The following is a 19,201-nucleotide window of genomic DNA, read 5'->3' as shown; positions in this document are numbered from 1 at the left end:
TAGAATTTGTTTTACGCCAGTTATTCCCTGATGATGGACGCGTTCGTCCGAAAGCTTGGAAAAGTTTGTTTTTAATATTTTACTAGTGTAACATAATATATATGTTTTTAATTAAAGAGATAAGCTCTGTTGAACATTTTGATTGCATAAAAAACGGTAGTAATATAATTTTATATATTGTAACATTATTATTGCTTCAACATGTTTGCTTGTAACTCATGCATGCTATGAAAATTGTTATCCATACCTATAAATTTTGCTATATGGTGCAACTTATTTGTATACTTGCTAAAATTTGTTGTAATCACCTATATAGGTATTTACATGCAAATGTTTCTTTTGACTCCTTAGTGTGACGGCATGCTTAACTTAATAGTACATTTTTTAACTGTTTGTAAATAATACCTATAGATAATAAAATGTAGTGAAATCATGTAAGCCAACATTTTTTGTCGTGTTTGTGATGTCTGTTAAAAAAATTGTTTATCAAGATGGATAGATTATAAATAGGCCATATTTCATGTAGCAATAGCCTGTATTGCTATAATACTGTAATTTTGCCATTGGTTTGGACAAATTATTATTAATTGCATGACTTACCTGATTTCCCAGCAATTGCTCTCTCCACTCTGTTTTTAAGAACAAATGTAGTTTCTTGTTACATTTCTTGGCATAGTCCAAAATATTTTTCTCAATCAATGGATTGAAATTTGCCAACTATATCATGGATTAATTTGTGGTTTACTCTTTAAAATTCTGCTTTTACCTGAAAAAGAATTAATAGAGTTTGCCAGATACATTGTGAAAGAAAATTATTCTACTGGTAATTTAGAACCTTTACTCTGTCAATTAACTAAAATATCAATGAGAATTTTATACAAAATATGGCAGGTAACTAAAAAGTAGCGAAGTAGCACACATGGGTATTATGTCTAACAAAGAAATTTGGCAGTCAATTATCTGTTTGGATAGTTTGTCAACAAGAATTATGGTACCTTATATCAATATGAAAGCTGTAAACTAAAAGCAAACTTACCTCTGTAACAAGCTGAAGTGCAGGATTTTTTCTTAAATTGTTTCTACCCCTGGCATTCTTATGCTCCATGAACCCTGTATCAGAATAAATTGAATTATTGATATGTTTAACAATTCAATCCATTTCTTAAAGGTATCATAGAGGTGGTAAACATAAATAATCATAAAGATTATGTACATCAACAAGGTTATCCTTACTCTTCCACCACAATTGAGTCAGCAAGGAAGCGATATTTCTAAATTATCATAGGTGAAATATTTTGTTTTTCTTCCATGGTTTGATAAATTAATTGTATACACCTGATTGTTGACAGTAAATATCCCTCATTCCCTTGTGAACCAATCTTACGTAAACGCATCCACTGACGGTAATATGATAAGAGTCAGAGTGGATGCATAATCGACATATTTGGGGATATAGTGTCACGACAGAGTGGAAGTCAGAGTGGATGCATAATCGACATATTCGGGGATATAGTGTCACGACAACAACCGTACAACGAGAGAAAGGCGAAATTTTAATTAAAATTTCAAACATCGTCTCGCTTTGCCTTTTTTGGATTTATTAACAATCGTTTTTAGTTTTTTACGAATTTAAGACAGTGTAAACCGAAAAGAGAATAAATAATAAACTTTATTAGAGATTTTTGGAAAATTCCGTATTTATTGCAATTTTCCGTATTTAGTGTTCAATTACTATGCTCGTGAAATTTTGACTGATGCATTCGCATCAGTCGCATCAGACATCAGTCTGGATCCACCCCTACGTAGAACCATAGAACCGTAGAACAATGGAACCGTAGAATCCTGGAACCGTAGAACCCTGGAACCGTAGAACCATAGAACCATGGAACCGTAGAAGCGTAGAACCGTAGAACCGTAGAACCATAGAACCGTAGAACCATGAAACCATAAAACCGTAGAACAATTTAATGGTAGCATTATATTATTAGTGCCTTATAATTATGCATTACATATTTAATTAATTATTACAATATATTTCGTGACTTGTAACCCGGCCTTATAACCCTCATTAGTGATCTGCCACATAATATTTCATCAGTCCTTTCATCACGCGCCCGACGTCAAAATTCACGAATCGGGTATGCCCAAAGATCATGGCGGAATTGCAATCGAATGTTTTCGATTTTGTGTGACTAATAATGTTCATATTTCAGTTGTGAGTGATCGAAACTTTAAAATGGCAAAATGACGACAATATAGCTTGTCATTTTACGATCAAACACTCGTGGTGGGAAAGTGATTTCCGTGTAACCATCGTGTACTTTCTTCGTAGTTTGTTTACCAGTCCGGGCGTGATGGGCATGGTTGGTTAACTGGACTTCGTTTCACATCGTTTCTAGGTATAAGAGAGTGTTCTCCATCGCATCGAAAGCGGTAAAAACTGACAATTTTTCTACCTTTGAAGTCACCAATCAAGTAAGTGTAATAGTTCTGGATACTTTTGCACTTTCACACTCAAGTACTGTTCTGGTATATTAAATAATACCAGGTAATTGTAATATTTTTGTTATAACAAATTACAAGTTTTCTAACCGAGTATGTGACTTTAATACAGGAGTGTCAATGTTTGTCAAAATCACTTTGATGTAAATTTTGATTAAGATGTCTTGTGCAACCTGGGCTTATCTGACATGATATGTATCCTGACTTCCAGTCTTCCATCATATTGATACAATATAATTGCTGCATGATCCTGGGGTTTCAAATTTGAATTTGCTTGCAAATGCCTAACATATATAATAGCTCTCTGTTATGATCAACAACTATTAGAAAGTTTTGGAAAAATGTCAAGAATTCAGACCAACTCCGAAATAGAGGTTCATTTGCTGATTTTCCAAACAAATTATGTTGAAATCAATCCTATGTCCTTTTAGGATTTTATCATCATTTCCATATTTTCATGCAAATTATTGTATGTAGTATTACCTGACCACTATCATTCGTCTTTGTATGTATTTCGGCAACAGGAATATAACTGCAGCCATAAAGTTCTCAATCTAATTTTATCATTGCACATGTGAATGGCTGGTAACCACAAGGAGAAAGTTATTAACTGACAAATTTTCAAAAATATTTTAGTGGGCTTACAAAGATTTTCTAAACATCATGCCAAGCTTGAAGGCACCAACAGAAGTTATCATTGGTGTGAGAGTGTCAGTTGTCAATCTTGAGATAAAATAAAACTGACAACTGCTGGTAATTTGTAAAAAATCTGTCTTTGTTTAATTTATAGACAAAGCAGGCAAAAGACTAAGAATATTACATTTTCTACCGAGCGCAGAGAAGACCTTATCACAGAGGCTTTAGTAAGGAAGTGTAATTTTTTTATTTCGTACCTTTGTTTTACTGTATTGTACAATCTGTCAATTAACCACTGATTATTATATTTTAAAAGTTCTACAAAGACTTTGCTGGTCATAAAAGTGGAAGTGAATTCGTATGTTCGGGTTAATTATACCTCATTCCTTAAAATGAAACTATTCGCAATAAATTCAAATTCGTAATTCATCATGGTATCAATGCCCCCCCCCCTCTGTCTTCAAAAAATTAGGTCCATATTCCTTTTCTAATTTAATAAGTGGGTTCTTATTAATAAAGTGATAAGCTAACTGAAGCTAACGTTTCCAAACTATTTCAACATCAACATATGCCATATTTTTGTGTAGAGGATTAGTGGTTATAAATTACATTGAAATGAACGAAAGGTTGCACTCACGTTACAGTTACTTTTATTGTTTTAAAGTTTCTTGATAACTTACCTGTGTGTTTATATACATATATATATTCCTTGTTATTAGCCATTTTTGAAGCAATTTTGTTCAATTTAGGTGTCACCAGGCTCACTGGATCAGATTGATTAAAGAGATAATAAAAATTGGCTTCTTACAACTATAAAGATATAGAACTGATTGCACTGGTATGATACTTGATATTGCCAGACATTTGAATATTTGTGATTTGCAATAATTTAACTCAGGCTTTCATTCCATTTCTATCTTAGGTCTCAGATTATCCTAGGGATTTGTTGTTGTCTGTGGTGGTTATTAGCAGAATGGTATGTACCAGATGCTGCTAGTACCAGCCATATAATAACAAAAGGATAAGATACCGGTTATTTCTGCAAATTGAAGTTTTACATTTTGTGCACAATTTTGTTTTTGTCTTCCAGCATCTTTTCACATCAAACAAGAGAGAGGAATTGCTGAAAAAGATGATGGAATCTTCTTTCAATAACGTTGACGTTACGATAAAGTATGTGAACATTTTATTAACCTATTTAACCTATTTCTATAGTGCGTGTGAGAAGACATATAGTATAAAATTTATTACAGCAATTAAATTCTATACACATACTAAGCAACATATCTGAGATGCAAATTTAATTCAACTAATTATAACGAGAGATATCTGGTATTTGTTATGCAAATACTTATATAGATATAATAACCATAACCATAACCGTTTTTTCTTTATGAACTTCGTGAAAAAGATCAAGTAAATTAAATATTCATAGCCCTTCAGCACATGATCTTTTACTCTAGTGGTGAGAACAAGGGTTTCCCAATGGTAAATCGATGCTTCGAATCTTACCATAACCGTTTTTTCATTATGAACTCTTGAAAAGAAAAGTAAATCAAATATTCACAGCCCTTCAGCACATGATCTTGTAGTCTATTGGAAAAGACAATGGTCTCCCAAGTGGTAACTCGATGGTTCGAATCTTACCATAACCGTTTTTTCATTATTAACTTCGTGAAAAAGATCAAGTAAATTAAAATAATAATAGCCCTTCAGCACATGATATTGTAGTCTATTGGAGAACACATGGTCTCCCAAGTGGTAAATCGATGATTCGAAATCTTACCATAACCGTTTTTTCATTATGAACTTCGTGAAAAAGATAAAGTAAATTAAATAATCTAGCCGTTCAGCACATGATCTTGTAGTCTATGGTGAACACAATGGTCTCCCAAGTGGTAAATCGATGATTCGAATCTTACCATAACGTTTTTCATTATGAACTTCGTGAAAAGGTTAAAGTAAATAAAATAATCATAGCCGTTAGCACATGATCTGTAGTCTAGTGGAAGACAAGGGCTCAGTGGTAAATCGATGGTTCAAATCTTACCATAACCGTTTTTTCATTATGAACTTCGTGAAAAGATAAAGTAAATTAAATAATCATAGCCGTTCAGCACATGATTGTAGTTTAGTGAGAGACAAAATGGTCTCCAAGTGGTAAGTCGATGGTTCGAATCTTACCATAACCGTTTTTATTAACTTCGTAAAAACGTTAAAATAAATAAATAATCTAGCCGTTCAGCACATGATCTGTAGTCTAGTGGTGAACACATGGTCTCCCAATGGTAAATCAATGGTTCAAATCTTACCATAATCCGTTTTTCATTATGAACTTTGTGAAAAAGATGAAGTAAATTAAATAATAATAACCGTTCATCACATGAGCTTGTAGTCTATTGGAGAACACATTGGTCTCCTAAGTGGTAAGTCGATGGTTCGAATCTTACTATGACTGTTTTTTATTATGTCCTTCGTAAAAACGTTAAAGTAAATCAAATAATCTTAACCGTTTAGCACATGATCTCGCAGTCTAGTGGTGAAAACAGTGGTCAGCCAAATGGTAAATCGAAGGTCAGAATCTTATCATAACCGTTTTTTCATTATGAACTTCGTGAAAAAGATAAAGTAAATTAAATAATAATAATAGTCCTTCAGCACATGATCTTGTAGTCTATTGGAGAACACTATGGTGTCCGAAGTGGCAAGTCGATGGTTCGAATCTTACCAAAACCGTTTTTTCATTATGAACATCGTGAAAAGGTTAAAGTAAATCAAATATATACAGCCGTTCAGCACATGATCTCGTAGTCTAGTGGTGAAGACTATGGTCTCCCAAGTGGTAAATCGATGATTCGAATCTTACTATAACCGTTTTTCATTATGTCTTTAGTAAATACGTTAAAATAAATCAAATAATCTTAGCCGTTCAGCCCATGATCTCGTTGTCTAGGGGTAAAGACATTGGTCTCACAAATGGTAAATCGATGTTCGAGTCTTACCATAACCGTTTTTTCATTATAAACTTCGTGAAAAAGATAAAGTAAATTAAATATTCTAGCCCTTCAGCACATGATCTTGTAGTCTAGTGTGAAGACATTGGTCTCCAAGTGGTAAGTCGATGGTTCAAATCTTACCATAATCGTGTTTTCATTATGAACTTCGTGAAAAAGATAAAGTAATCTAAATAATCGTATCCGCTAAGCACATGATCTCGTAGTATAGTAGAAAAGACAATGGTCTCCCAAGTTGTAAATCCGTAATTCGAATCTTACAATAACCGTTTTTAATAATTAGTAAATCAAAAAATCCTAGCCGTTCAGCTCATGATCTTGTTGTCCAGTGGAGAAGACAAAGGTCTCCCTTGTGGTAAATCGATGGTTCAAATCTTATTATAATTGTTTTTACATTATGAACTTCCTGAAAAAGATAAAGTAAATTAAATCATCAAAACCCTTCAGCACATGGTCTTGTAGTCTATTGGAGAACACAATGGTCTCTCAAAGAGGTAATTCGATGGTTCGAATCTTATCATAACCATTTTTTCAATATTAACATCATGGAAATGTTAAAGTAAATCAAATAATCCTAGCCGTTCAGCACATGATCTCGTAGTCTAGTGGTGAAGACACTGGTCTCCCAACTGGTAAATTGATGATTCAAATCTTACCGTAATCGTTTTTCATTATGTCCTTAGTAAAAACGTTAAAGTAAATCAAATAATCTTAGCCGTTTAGCACATGTTCTCGTTGTCTAATGGTAAAGACAGCGGTCTCCCAAATAGTAAATCGATGGTTCGAATCTTACCATAACCCTTTTTTCATTATGAACTTCGTAAAAAAGATGAAGTAAATTAAATCATTATAGCCCTTCAGCACATGGTCTTGTAGTCTATTGCAGAACACAATGGTCTCCCAAGTGGTAAGTCGATGGTTCGAATCTTATCATAACCGTTTTTTCAATATGAACATCATAAAAAAGATAAAGTAAATCTAATATTCATAGCCCTTCAGCACATGATCTTGTAGTCTATTGGAAAGGACAATGGTCTCCCAAGTGTCAACTTCATGGTTCAAATCTTACCATAACCGTTTTTTTATTATGAATTTCGTTAAAAGGGTAAATAAATCAAAAAATCATAGCCGTTCAGCACATGATCTTGTAGTCCAGTGGAGAAGACAATGGTTTCCCTAGTGGTAAGTCGATGGTTCGAATCTTACCATAACCGTTTTTTATTATGAACATCGTAGAAAAGGTTAAACTATATCAAATATTCATAGCAACTCAGCACATGATCTCGTAGTCTAGTGGTGAAAACGATGGTCTCCCAAGTGGTAAATCGATGGTTCGAATCTTATTTTAACCGTTTTTTCATCATGAACTTCGTGAAAAGGTTAAAGTAAATCAAATATTAAATAGCTGTTTAGCACATGATCTCTTGGTCTAGTGGTAAAGACAATGGCCTCGTAAGTGGTAAAACGATGGTTCGAATACTACGATAACCGTTTTTCAATATGAACTTTGTAAAAAGGTTAAAGAAAATTAGTTAACCATAGCCTTTCAGACCAAGTTCTTGTAGTCTAGTGGTTAAGACTATGGTCTCCCATGTGGTAAATCGATGGTTCGAATCCTATCATAACCATTTTTTTTTATGAACTTGATCGTGAAAAGGATAAGGTAAATTAAATAAACGTAGCCTTTCAGCAGAAGAAATTGTAGTCTAATGGTGAAAATGTTGGTTTCATGTGTCGAAAGTTGGAGTTTTTAATCTCGTTTTTGATGGAAATTTTCGTTATAAATAATACATGGTAAGGTTATGGCGAATAAGTTTGTGTAGGCTTCCAACAATCGCCAGTTAGCCTTGTGTTAAAGTCGTGCACTGTCAAATACAAGATCGTGGTTTCACGAAAAGGATGGTACGTTTCTCATGACGAAAAGAAAGAAAAAGGGTTGGTATGTTGTTCGCGTTTATACTCGACTAATCTTTGGAAATAAAAGTTAATCTTTAGGGAAATCAGGGGATATGTAGGGTGAATGAGGTGTATATGAGTACAAAAAGACTTAGTAATTGGGCGGCCTCGGCTCCGGGAGCAGGGGGAGAGTATAGGTGAGAAAAGTATATAAAACATTTAAGTCTTTTTGTACTCATTTAATTCTCTTTATCCCTATTTATCCTCCTATTTACTCTTATCTATCCCTACTCTTTCTTATTCTCAGACATCCCATATTATCCCCTTACACAATTAATTAATTGAAGAAAGCTTACATTGAAAGTAAGGAAAGACGGGGGAAAGACAACCCCCTTCTGTCTACTCCTCGCTAAAGGCGAGGGCCTATTCGCCCTCTCGCTCTACTCCTCTCACGCTCACAAATTCTCACCTAATTACCTTGTTGTTCTTTTTCGGTTTGTCCAGGGCTTGAACCATTGACTGTATACTTGGCAGATCACCGTCTTCACCACTACACCACCAGTTCTTGTGGTGAAAGCCTACAGTTTTTTTTTTAATTTATTCTTTTTTGGAAAGATCTTTGACGAGACTTAATACCTTTTGGTTGGATCTCAAATGAAATAACAATTTAAACTGATGAGTTCACTGTAATGTTCATGATTAATTTTCTTCAATCTGACACACTGTATCTTTACAGACATTACCATTTTACTCGTAGCTTGTAAAATATCACATGTAGATTTGAAGTGCTTTAAAGCACTAATTTTACATAAGTTGGTTATATGCGGGCCAAGTGAAGCTAATGGTTACGGTGCGATTGTTTTGTATTTTTATCTAGAAATACATGCATGCAGCAACCCCTCGCCAGTTTAAACGAAGCAAAATATTTTGTGCGCTACCTAGACCTAACTTTCTACGCTAATGTTATGAAATAACTCGTGCAAATTTTTCGGAAACAAAGACAGTCGTAAAGGTGAACAGAAATCACCTGTTTGCCTGTTGCATTATGTTGCAGTTTAAGTGAGTGTTAAACTTTTGTGTAGCTAAAGCTTCAAAACCTCAAAACAGCACAAATAATTATAATAACCATACAAGTTCTAAACCACAGAATACATATCAAAAGAATAACTCTATACTAATTTTTCGTAAGTGTGATTCGTCATGATTCGCCACTTAGCAAGTACATTTTTTTAAGGCAGTCTCCCCCTGCAAAAAATTAGCAATATTTCATAATATTAGCGTAGAAAATTCTAGGTAGCACACGAAATATTTTGCTTCGTTTAAAATGGCGAGGTGTTGCTGTATGCATGTATTTCTAGTAATCTTTGAAGTGGCATGTATTTCTAGTAGATTCCGTGAGTAAGATTATGGCGCCCAATGGGGACCATAATCTATCTTGTAACCATAGATTGGAATCTATGCTGAATGAATTTGCTATTATTTTAGATGAAAAAAAATAAAGCAATATATGATCGAGATGTCACAATTGAAGACCTTCAACAAAAATTAAAAGTATTGGAGAAGCAGGAGAATCCACACAAATAGGCGAGGTCATACTTGAAACCCCTGATAACAAGGAAGATTATTTTAGCGCACGTAGGACTATTGTGGGAAACAATGACTTCCCAAATAGCAATCAAAATCTAAACAATCTACATTCAGGCTCAAATGACCAACATCATAATGCTGATTTGCATATAATTAATATAACTAAATCATCTATAAATTAAAAGAGCCCTAACAACGAAGCTCCGACACTGCAACAAAAGGTCACTAATAATAGCGTTATCGTTGAGTTAATCCCTAATGAGGGGGAAAATTGCAATCTAACAAGCGATGTTGACGATCAGCATTACAGGGTTTCTCAAAAAAAACGCAACACTTAATATTCTAAAATTCATATTGTTCATAAGCTCAATATATTTTATGCCCCTGGGATTTTAAAATGGCTTCTTATGGCACAGTTCAACTGCTAATAGTCAAATCAGTTAAACTAATAATGGTGCAGCTAACAACCGAACAACGAGTTTTTATTGTCGTGCATGCATGATAACTTGAATGCTAACTGTTTACCTTGTAAAATAAATTGTAAATAACATTTTACTCGTTAGATACTTTCAATTCAGCTCGTTGGTTTACGCACCCGACTTTGTTTACCGACGATTGTGCCGCTAGAATATGATTACAAGCTTTCTCGCATTCCAGAGGCCAAACGTCTTTTGTGTTGTAGAACAAAGAGGATATCATGAATATTAAGTGTTGCGTTTTTTTGATACACCCTGTACAATGCCGATTTACATATAATTGAAACAACCAAAACATCTGTAAATCAAAAGAGTCCAAACAACGAATCTCAAACACCGCAACAAAAGGTCACCGGCAACGACCATATTAATACTATCCGTGTTCGCAGTGGCGTAGCCAGCCTGACGATTTTGTCCCGCTATTTATATGTAAATTTCGAGTTATTATAATTATTCATGTCTTTAAAAATTTATTGTTTTAACAGTCAATGAACACTAAAATATTAGCATAGTGTGACAAATCGACAGGCTGGCTACGCTACTGCCTGTTCGCATTACAAATCGAGCAGAACCCCTTCGAGTCCGAAGGAAAAATTCAAGACGTCATGTCCATCAGGATCAACGAGCTAATAATAGAACATGGTGCTATCAATCTGAACAGCTGAATAGTACTAACCTTAACGGATTGAATAAAGATTTTTTCGTATAGAACCCAAACGGAAGCCGAATCCACCCTGTCGGACACGGAGAATATCGAGAGACAGAATTCTATTCTACTGATTCCATTATTAGATGTATGTGGAGCGGATCGGCTGATGCGGATCGTTAGTGGCTGATGCGGATCGTTTAAAGCAACAACTATAGAGGAAGACCTTTTTTCGGTAGCTAAACACTGCTCTGAAAACGAATTGCTTATTAATCCGGAAAAGACTAAATACATGCTGATTGGTACTCGGCAAAATCTACAACAACTTCCGGAAGACATGACTATAAAGTTCCCGAACGAAGCCATCACCCCTGTTCCTATTGCCAAAGATCTAGGAATGACACTAGACTCTTATTTGTCGTATGACCAGCATATCACCAACTTAGACTCTGCATGTACGAATTCTCTGTGCCAAATAAATCGAGTCAAAAAATGCTTGATAAAGAAGCCTTAATTCTTATCATCCCGGGACTAGTTACAACACATCGTCCACCAACATCAAGAAACTACAGTTGAACTAAAATTTTGCGTGCAGGATATTTACAAAAATTGGTAAGTTCGACCATATTGCACCAGGTTTATGCGAACTTAATTGGCTCCTAGTAAAAGAACAGCTATTATTCAGAGAGGCTAGTTTGGCAAGGCCGAGCAGTATAATTATTCTTAATCTTCAGAGAGCTTTCAATTGTCTTTATATTGTCTTATGACTGGTTCCTTGCAGGAAATTTCACCGAAGCTGTGTTCAGATTTAACTGCAATATTTCGTACAGCGGTCTACTTCATGCAGTCACCCAAGACGTAAGTTGACAATTCCTTATTTTGTACTCTTCTGCAGACAAAATCCTGTGTAGAGAATATTATTGTATTTTCAATGAGTTTTAATGTTCTGTCAAAATCTGGAATAAGGCTGTTTTCCTCTTATGTGTTTTTCATACGCACGTACAGGCACGTAAAAATTTAAATCCTAATACATGTTACCTTCGAAAAAACTAAATGAATAAATCGAAGGAACTTAGTTTTCTGCATATTTAGTATGCATTAGTTGAACTAGATGCATCTTAAATAATAAAAATTTAAAAGCATTTAAAATTCTCTGTATATGTACGTGCGTATAAAAAACAGGTAAGTGAAAAGCAGCCTACAGTTTAAACTAAACGATTGCTAGGCTGCATAATTATGTTATATGAAAACATCCTATAATCAATGCTGAACCCTTGCACTTTATTTTTCCATCCCTCTTGTATGTATAAAGCCATGTTTTGGAAGAGAAATTCCCTTGCAAAACCCAGCTTGTGATTCGTAGCAACTGCCTTTCTAATTTGGACTACCTTTCTAACTAAACACAAGAAATAGATTAACCATGAAAACTTTTCTTCTAGGATCGTTCTACTGGAGTTTTAGTTATAAGTGGATTGCTTGATTTTCTGACGTTTGCTCTTTGACTGAGGTTCAGAGTTAACGCGTTCCAAACTATTTTCAACAATTCCAAACTACCAAATCCATAAAAAAAATCCTTGATTTTGCAGAATTTGACTAATTTTTCTGCACAGTTTAACCCATAATATAAAATAGGTATAATTTTCCTTTAATTTCAGAAGAAGAAGAGGTTTTTTGAGGTAAATTTGAAAAAATATTTTCTTGCAATTTTGCAGAATGGAAAATTTACTGTTTAATTTAGTAGTAGTTTAGTAGATTTTTGCAAACTGTATATATTTCCAACTTGAAATCAATGAAAATATGAAAATTTAGAGAAAAGATTAATTTTCCCTTTTCTAAACTTATATTTTCTTCAAAATGGAAAACTATGTTTAAAAAGAAGAGGAAAAATAAAATGGTTAAATTATTACAAAACACAACTCTGAATTTCAAACACCCATTTACTTGCATACACATACTTGCACAGGCGCAATTATAAAAAAATTGGCAAAATGATTACAAAATGGGACTCCGAATTTCGGACACCCATTTTGTTCTCAATAAGGTAAATAATCATGGCAAAATGATTACAAAAAGGGACTCCGAATTTCAAACACCCAATTTGCTAATGCAATGTGACATTTATAACAAAATGGCAGAATGATTATCAAAATGGACTCCGAATTTCGGACACCCATTTTGTTTGCAATAAAGTAAATAATTATGAAAAAATGGAAAAATGATGACAAAAATGGACTCCGAATTTCAGACACCCAATTTGCTAATGCAATTTGACATTTATAACAAAATGGCAGAATGATTATCAAAATGGACTCCGAATTTCGGACACCCATTTTGTTTGCAATAAAGTAAATAGTTATGAAAAAATGGAAAAATGATGACAAAAATGGACTCCGAATTTCAGACACCCAATTTGCTAATGCAATGGGACATTTATAACAAAATGGCAGAATGATTATCAAAATGGACTCCGAATTTCGGACACCCATTTTGTTTGCAATGAAGTAAATAATTATGAAAAAATGGCAAAATGATGACAAAAATGGACTCCGAATTTCAGACACCCATTTTGTTTACAATAAGGCAATTGTATGAAAAGGGCAGAATGGTTGCCAAAGTGGACTCCAAATTTTGGACACCTATTTGTTTGCAACAAAGTAAATAATTATAACAAAAAGGCAACATGATTAATACAAAAAGGAACCCTAAATTTCAGGCATTTACATCTTGTTCCAAATGGAATCATATAGTAATAGGAAATTGATTAGTAATAGGAGAGTCAACAAATCTTAAACAACTATTTTATATTGGAATAATTATTAAAAAAAGACTACCTAAAAACCTCAACAATTTGCAGAAGTGTGTTTCCACAAAGCAGTGCTATAGTAAATTGTTATATATTTATTGTATATATTTGAAAAATTCAGTAGTGCACAATGTATTAAAACTTACATCACATGCATTCAGTACACCACTTGCTCTTTTGCTCCACAGTCCACGCACATAAAGAATAAAATCCCTGCTTACCTAAACTACAACACACTGATATTACATGATAAACACACAACAGACAGGGTCGGATTGAAACAAATTTATAGTAAAAATTGCAACTAAATATATCCACATCAGTTCATCAGATCTAATATATTTAGATCAGATCTAATATATTCAGAGATCCAGGCCACAAAATAAATACGTGTTTGAATTGTGTTTTGTGTATTTCAAAAACATGTATGGCGAAGAAGGCAAACAAAGTTTTACAAATAAAGGGTTTTTTTTAAATATTACTGAATGTTTCTTTGGTTTCGCCAACTCGAAGCTTAGAAGGTAGTCCTATACTGAAATTATCAAGATCTGATAGGTGAATCAGTACAGCCATATGCATCAAATACCGGTAAGTCAGCACGAGTCTTCTGCATATAAAATAACATTTATTGATTTATAAGATCATAGGGCAGCCCAAAAACGCGTGTTGATGCCAATAAATAAACCGAGTAAATACTGTATACGCAAGTGTTGCAACACTATATTTTGTTTAGGTTATAAATCCAGTCATGGCAATTTCTAATGCTCATTGATACACAGTAACAATGCTCCTTATGCATTAGGACATCAAATGCTTCACAAATACCAGAATTTCCTGCAAGAATTATAATAACACATATTGCAATTCTCTCAGGGAATGCTGCTCTTTGTGTTCATACAGAAATAATTGACATCGTATTAAATCCATATAGGTCTATTAGTTGTTGAAGCCTGAAGGCAAGGTGTTTACAAGCCCATATCCACTGAGCAGAAGGCAAAGTATAGATATGAGCTGTGGCGACTAATTGTTTTAGTGTAAATTTGGTATTAAGAATGGTTAAATATACAAATGTTTCTCACAAATACATTTTGGTACTTCATAAGGTTCTCATATAAAAAATATTGGGGCACAGTATATTTATGCCCCGGGAAGCTGGAGCTTGATATGAGCCAGTATATATCTAGGAAAAAAAATGTAAAATATAGAATAATTTGTATATTTGCTATGCCAACTGCATAAGATTAGGGTTCCATTGATCAGCATGCTCATACTATAGGAGTTGCCATTTCAGTGCTAAAACTTTTTATGTTGTTATAAAAGCTTATTAGTTAATGCTTCACAAATGTATCAATCCAATCCCATTAAAATATTTTTGTTTACCTCTTCTAGTTGTTCTAGCTCCTTCTCTCTCAAAGCAGATAGCTGTGCTGGTATTTCAGCTGTCTCAACAGGTTCAGCATTTGGTCTTCTAACATGATTTTTCAGTGAAAATATTGGAAACGTATTATCAATTGTAGCATCATTGTTGCCTGTTGTCTGCAAAAATGATTCCCACCATCCTTGTGCTGTTGAGGTCATTACAGAAAACCATTTTTGCATGTCAACTGCAAGCTTAGGTAAGTCTGCCTTTGCAAAATCTGCTGGTATTTGGACTGGCATGTCCATAGGAGTTGACTATTTATAAAATGAAATAAAACAATAACTTATAGTGCCTTGAAGCAATTTTGAGTACTTTGTGATAGTTGTGGTACTTTGGGAGAAATTTTAGAATACTGGTACCTTTAATAAAGAAATAGGACCCATCCATTCATCATCACTCCACTTTCTGTAATACATTACGGCTTTGTTTTTTTCATTTCTCACAAATTTAAAGCAGTGTGGCTTGACATGATTGTGTAAGTCCTCACTGTGACCATCAAACCACTTCTTGATATCATAAATGCATGATAAACAGTCAGATTCTGGGTATGGCTTGTTACAGCATTCTTCAAATGCTTTTCTTATATCTAAAAAAAAGAAAAAAAAAATATTCAGAAAAAAACAATTAATGGCTTGTTAATATTTATCTGTTGGCTGATTGCTTCATTTATTGGTGCAAAAAATCAATGTATGCACTGTAAGCTGATGATTCACAAACAAAAAGCAACACATGCATAAGCCCGAATTCAATAGTTTTTTAATTTAACCTTGCTTAACAACAATGATCTTAAATTACTCAAATATAAAATAATTTTTTACATTGTAAAGGGCAATTTTGGTAATCAATCAATTTTGGTAATCAGCTTATCTCTATTATTTTGTCACACTGTATGTCAGCAGAATAGAACAAAATCTAATTGTATGGTAATTGTTTGTGTACAGTATCAGACAGAGGGTGCATGGTCACACGTACATGCAGTCAAATCCATGTTGAACATATACAGTGTATATGCCTTTCCATTTTAACATGTGAACAATATATATACACCCAAGGATTTACTATGTCAGATGATTTTATGTAAGTACTTGTCTGTTAAGACTTACCATTTACTGTATATACATCAAGAAATTTAAGATGCTTTGAAAAACAGCGAAATAATGCATCAATATCTTCATGCGTATGGCCAACTGGTAGAAAGTTGCCCTTTATCTGAAAAATTAAAGGTTACATGCAATATTACTTTAACTTGTATATATACTGTATGAAACATAATTGAGATTCCTGTTGTGAAAAATTACTCCTTTGAAAAACTTGTACATTATTAGTACAAGTACAAAAAAGCACACATGATCTTACTTGATCATTAGCTCAAGCTATTTTCTAAGCTTCACATACATTTTTAGCTGCAATAATAAAGATATTGTTATTTTGAACCCACTAGACTATCAATCATTCATTACAGCACCAGGCAAAACTTCAAAAAACATATAGATGGGCCCACCTACAGTAAACCCTTTGTGGCTGTGACTAAATTGTCTGGCTTTGTTTTAAAGGTATCTCATATTCGTATTTTAACTATACCTTGTCAAACACTGACCATTCTACCAAAAGAGATAGTAAAGTTATAACATATTTGTTTTTGTTTTCACGCTAGCAGTTGTCCAGTTGGAGATTAAGTATGTGTGGTAAACCATAGCGATCATTGAACAGTGCAAGAAGTTTGATGAGAATGTTCATTGTTAGATTGCTGTCATGTTTCCATTGAAAAAGGTCAAACATACCATGGAATAATTTTCCCATGGGACACAACCCACTATGCATTATAGTTCCAACAAGATGTGTTCTCAACTTTTGCAGGTTTGCAGTTGATTTGCAGACCTTTCGAAGATTTGGTACATCAGTTTTGGATTGATCCATACCATCCAATATGATTGTTAGATACTTTGAAGGACTGCGCCGTGCTTTGTACCGATGAAGATGATATTTTCTTCGTTCATTCCTGGTAAGAATTATTATTGAATTGTTTATACAGGATATATACTTGCTATCAACAGAGAGGTTAAGAATGCCCTGTTAGCTAATACCACACTATAATCACGCAGGTGCTGGACAAAAACCCAAAACACAGGCAAAATAATCAGTAGACAAACAAATAATATTTGTAGAAATTTTACTCTCATTATTCTGTTTACTTACATAACACGTTCAATGTGTTCAACCAGAAGTTCTTGAATGGCCTTTCTTTTAGCTTTATTCATTGTTGCCTCTAGTTGCTTTTTATAATTTGTGCAGTGGTCACATTTGGTAAACCGGTTTTTTTGCAATAAAACAATATTTGGTATATTTATTACCACCAACTGACATGTCTAATACCAATTTGAAAATTTTGCCAAATGAAAATTTATTTGCCAAATAAAAATTTATTTGCTAAATGAAAATTTTATTTAAAAAATACATATTTTGCTAGTGGGGTGGGGATACAGTAGCTTTAAGGTTAGCTCACATGTTGAACATGTTTTATGGTTGGTAAGATTACGTAAAACTTTGCAATGTCCAGTATACTCACACATAGCCCGCTATCAGGCGCGGTTTCATGGTTTTAGTGGTGAAAATTACAGTGCCCATTTAAAATCTGTATATTATGACCATAATGTAATTGTTACCTTTGGTATTGAGACATGTTTAAATTCTTTCTCCATGATGCTATAAAATTGTGACCTACTGATGGTATCTTCAGAATCCAGGTCACTTAAAATTTTCTGGTACAAAGCCAATTTTGTAAAGCAGGATGGTAAATGAACTTTTCCACTATCTGGTTGTTGGTCACCAATTGAGTTAACCAGAAATCTCAGCCATGCTATACATTCTGCCGTCTTTGTTGTGGGCCTTTTCAATCCACTGTTTCCATGGACGTACACTTCTGAACCATTTTTAAAATCAAGATATATCTTCTGGAATCTTTGTAGCTTTATGTCATGGACTTTTATCCAAGCTTGCTTACAGACTTGTGTTCCTTTTATTCTGAACACAGTTGTTTTCCCTTTTTCTGCGTCGTGAGTGGTTGACGTGTTATCTTTTAGATAATTGAGAATATAATTTCTTTCATCGACAATACTTTCAAGTGAGATAAATTCACGTCTAACACTGTCGATATCTTTAAATGGCACAATTTTTAAGCAGTCAAGATCACAGCAGTCAGACTCGATGATTCCCAAGACTATTTGCTTGTTTTTCTTGTTTGTTCCTTTATAAGAAGTTTAAGACATTGACAGTTAAATTTGAGAATATTTAAGTCGTAAGTTTAAACTTATTTATTTTTGAACAAGAATTATCCTTTTTGTATCGCTTTATCGAGCGATTGAAACAACTTATTATCATGCGCGTTCTTTTGATGTATTGATCCATTAAGATTATATTTGTCACTAGTATTATAATTAATGTTACACAGCTCGCACAGTTTTCCTTTTACACTCGGATGAGTTGAAATTGCTTTTAAAACTTTTGGACAAGCAAAGGGAGTGTTGTGACAGTTAAAGTCCAGTTCCGGCCAGTCTTTCATTTCAACCACAAGCGGTCTATACTTTCCAGTTGCATCTTCAACCCTAATATATTTACCCCGCAATTCCCATACAGTTGCATTCCTGCGGTTGTCAATTTTTTTGTCACTGTTATTACTAGTGAAATTCTCTACCTTTTTATTACCACTGTTCTTCCGATTGCCGATGTGTTTGCTACAATTCACGGAAAATTTTATCAAATCGTTTAGGGTAAGCACTGGTTGCGTGGATTTCCAACTATTTTTTTGTGGTGTGGTTATGATTGCCAATTGCACCATTTTCTTTCCACGGCTGTATTGCACATTTTTAAGCATTACTTATTTGCTGCAGGCAGAATATTTTTTTGCTGTTATGATGTGGGTAACTCTGTTTGCCAGGAATGTCTCAACGTGTGCTTGGTGATAGTTTAGCAAATTTACGAGCCGGTCGTATTCCGAACAGTTTTTCAGAACATCAACAAAAACTACTTTTCGTTCAAACCAACATTCATTGTCATCAGATACTGAAATATGAATACAGCAATATGCCTTAAAACTGTAGGTGCGCATGCATGCATTTTTGTTTCCAAAGCACGGAATTGCTTTAAATTTGATAGTGAACAAGTAACAACTAAAGTCTAAAATGGTTCTTACCTTCAGAATCACCCTCGTAGTTTAAACTTCAC

The 19,201-nt window shown here is 33.9% G+C and overlaps 1 protein-coding gene and 3 long non-coding RNA genes across 5 annotated transcripts; 2 read left to right on the top strand and 2 right to left on the bottom strand.

Annotated features, from left to right (window-relative positions):
• Positions 1 to 721: 721 nt before the first annotated feature.
• On the bottom strand, positions 722 to 1,457 carry LOC114541842. The gene is made up of 3 exons (XR_003689365.1): positions 1,234 to 1,457; positions 1,037 to 1,110; positions 722 to 766 (listed from the first exon to the last, which is right to left on the bottom strand). It is a non-coding gene; the product is annotated as an uncharacterized LOC114541842 (long non-coding RNA).
• Positions 1,458 to 2,143: 686 nt separating this feature from the next.
• On the top strand, positions 2,144 to 4,080 carry LOC114541836. Of its 2 annotated transcripts, XR_003689357.1 has the most exons (6): positions 2,144 to 2,215; positions 2,400 to 2,475; positions 3,293 to 3,365; positions 3,455 to 3,496; positions 3,888 to 3,976; positions 4,061 to 4,080. It is a non-coding gene; the product is annotated as an uncharacterized LOC114541836 (long non-coding RNA). The 2 variants fall into 2 exon arrangements; XR_003689356.1 differs by lacking the exons at positions 2,144 to 2,215; positions 2,400 to 2,475 and having other exon boundaries at positions 2,995 to 3,365.
• On the top strand, positions 4,080 to 4,668 carry LOC114541843. The gene is made up of 3 exons (XR_003689366.1): positions 4,080 to 4,114; positions 4,229 to 4,311; positions 4,602 to 4,668. It is a non-coding gene; the product is annotated as an uncharacterized LOC114541843 (long non-coding RNA).
• A 9,988-nt stretch (positions 4,669 to 14,656) lies between these two features.
• On the bottom strand, positions 14,657 to 15,471 carry LOC114541826. Its single transcript, XM_028561641.1, has 3 exons — positions 15,340 to 15,471; positions 14,941 to 15,234; positions 14,657 to 14,740 (listed from the first exon to the last, which is right to left on the bottom strand). Exons 1-3 carry the CDS (start codon positions 15,394 to 15,396, stop codon positions 14,657 to 14,659), a joined length of 435 nt encoding a protein of 144 aa, XP_028417442.1. The 5' UTR covers positions 15,397 to 15,471.
• Between the last annotated feature and the right edge of the window lie 3,730 nt (positions 15,472 to 19,201).

This window comes from Dendronephthya gigantea, unplaced genomic scaffold (assembly GCF_004324835.1).
Source record: "Dendronephthya gigantea isolate DGI-Jeju-01 unplaced genomic scaffold, DenGig_1.0 000311F, whole genome shotgun sequence".
Lineage (NCBI taxonomy): Eukaryota > Metazoa > Cnidaria > Anthozoa > Malacalcyonacea > Nephtheidae > Dendronephthya > Dendronephthya gigantea.
The sequence above is the reverse complement of the archived record's forward strand: the minus strand, read 5'-3'. Positions and strand labels throughout refer to the sequence as shown.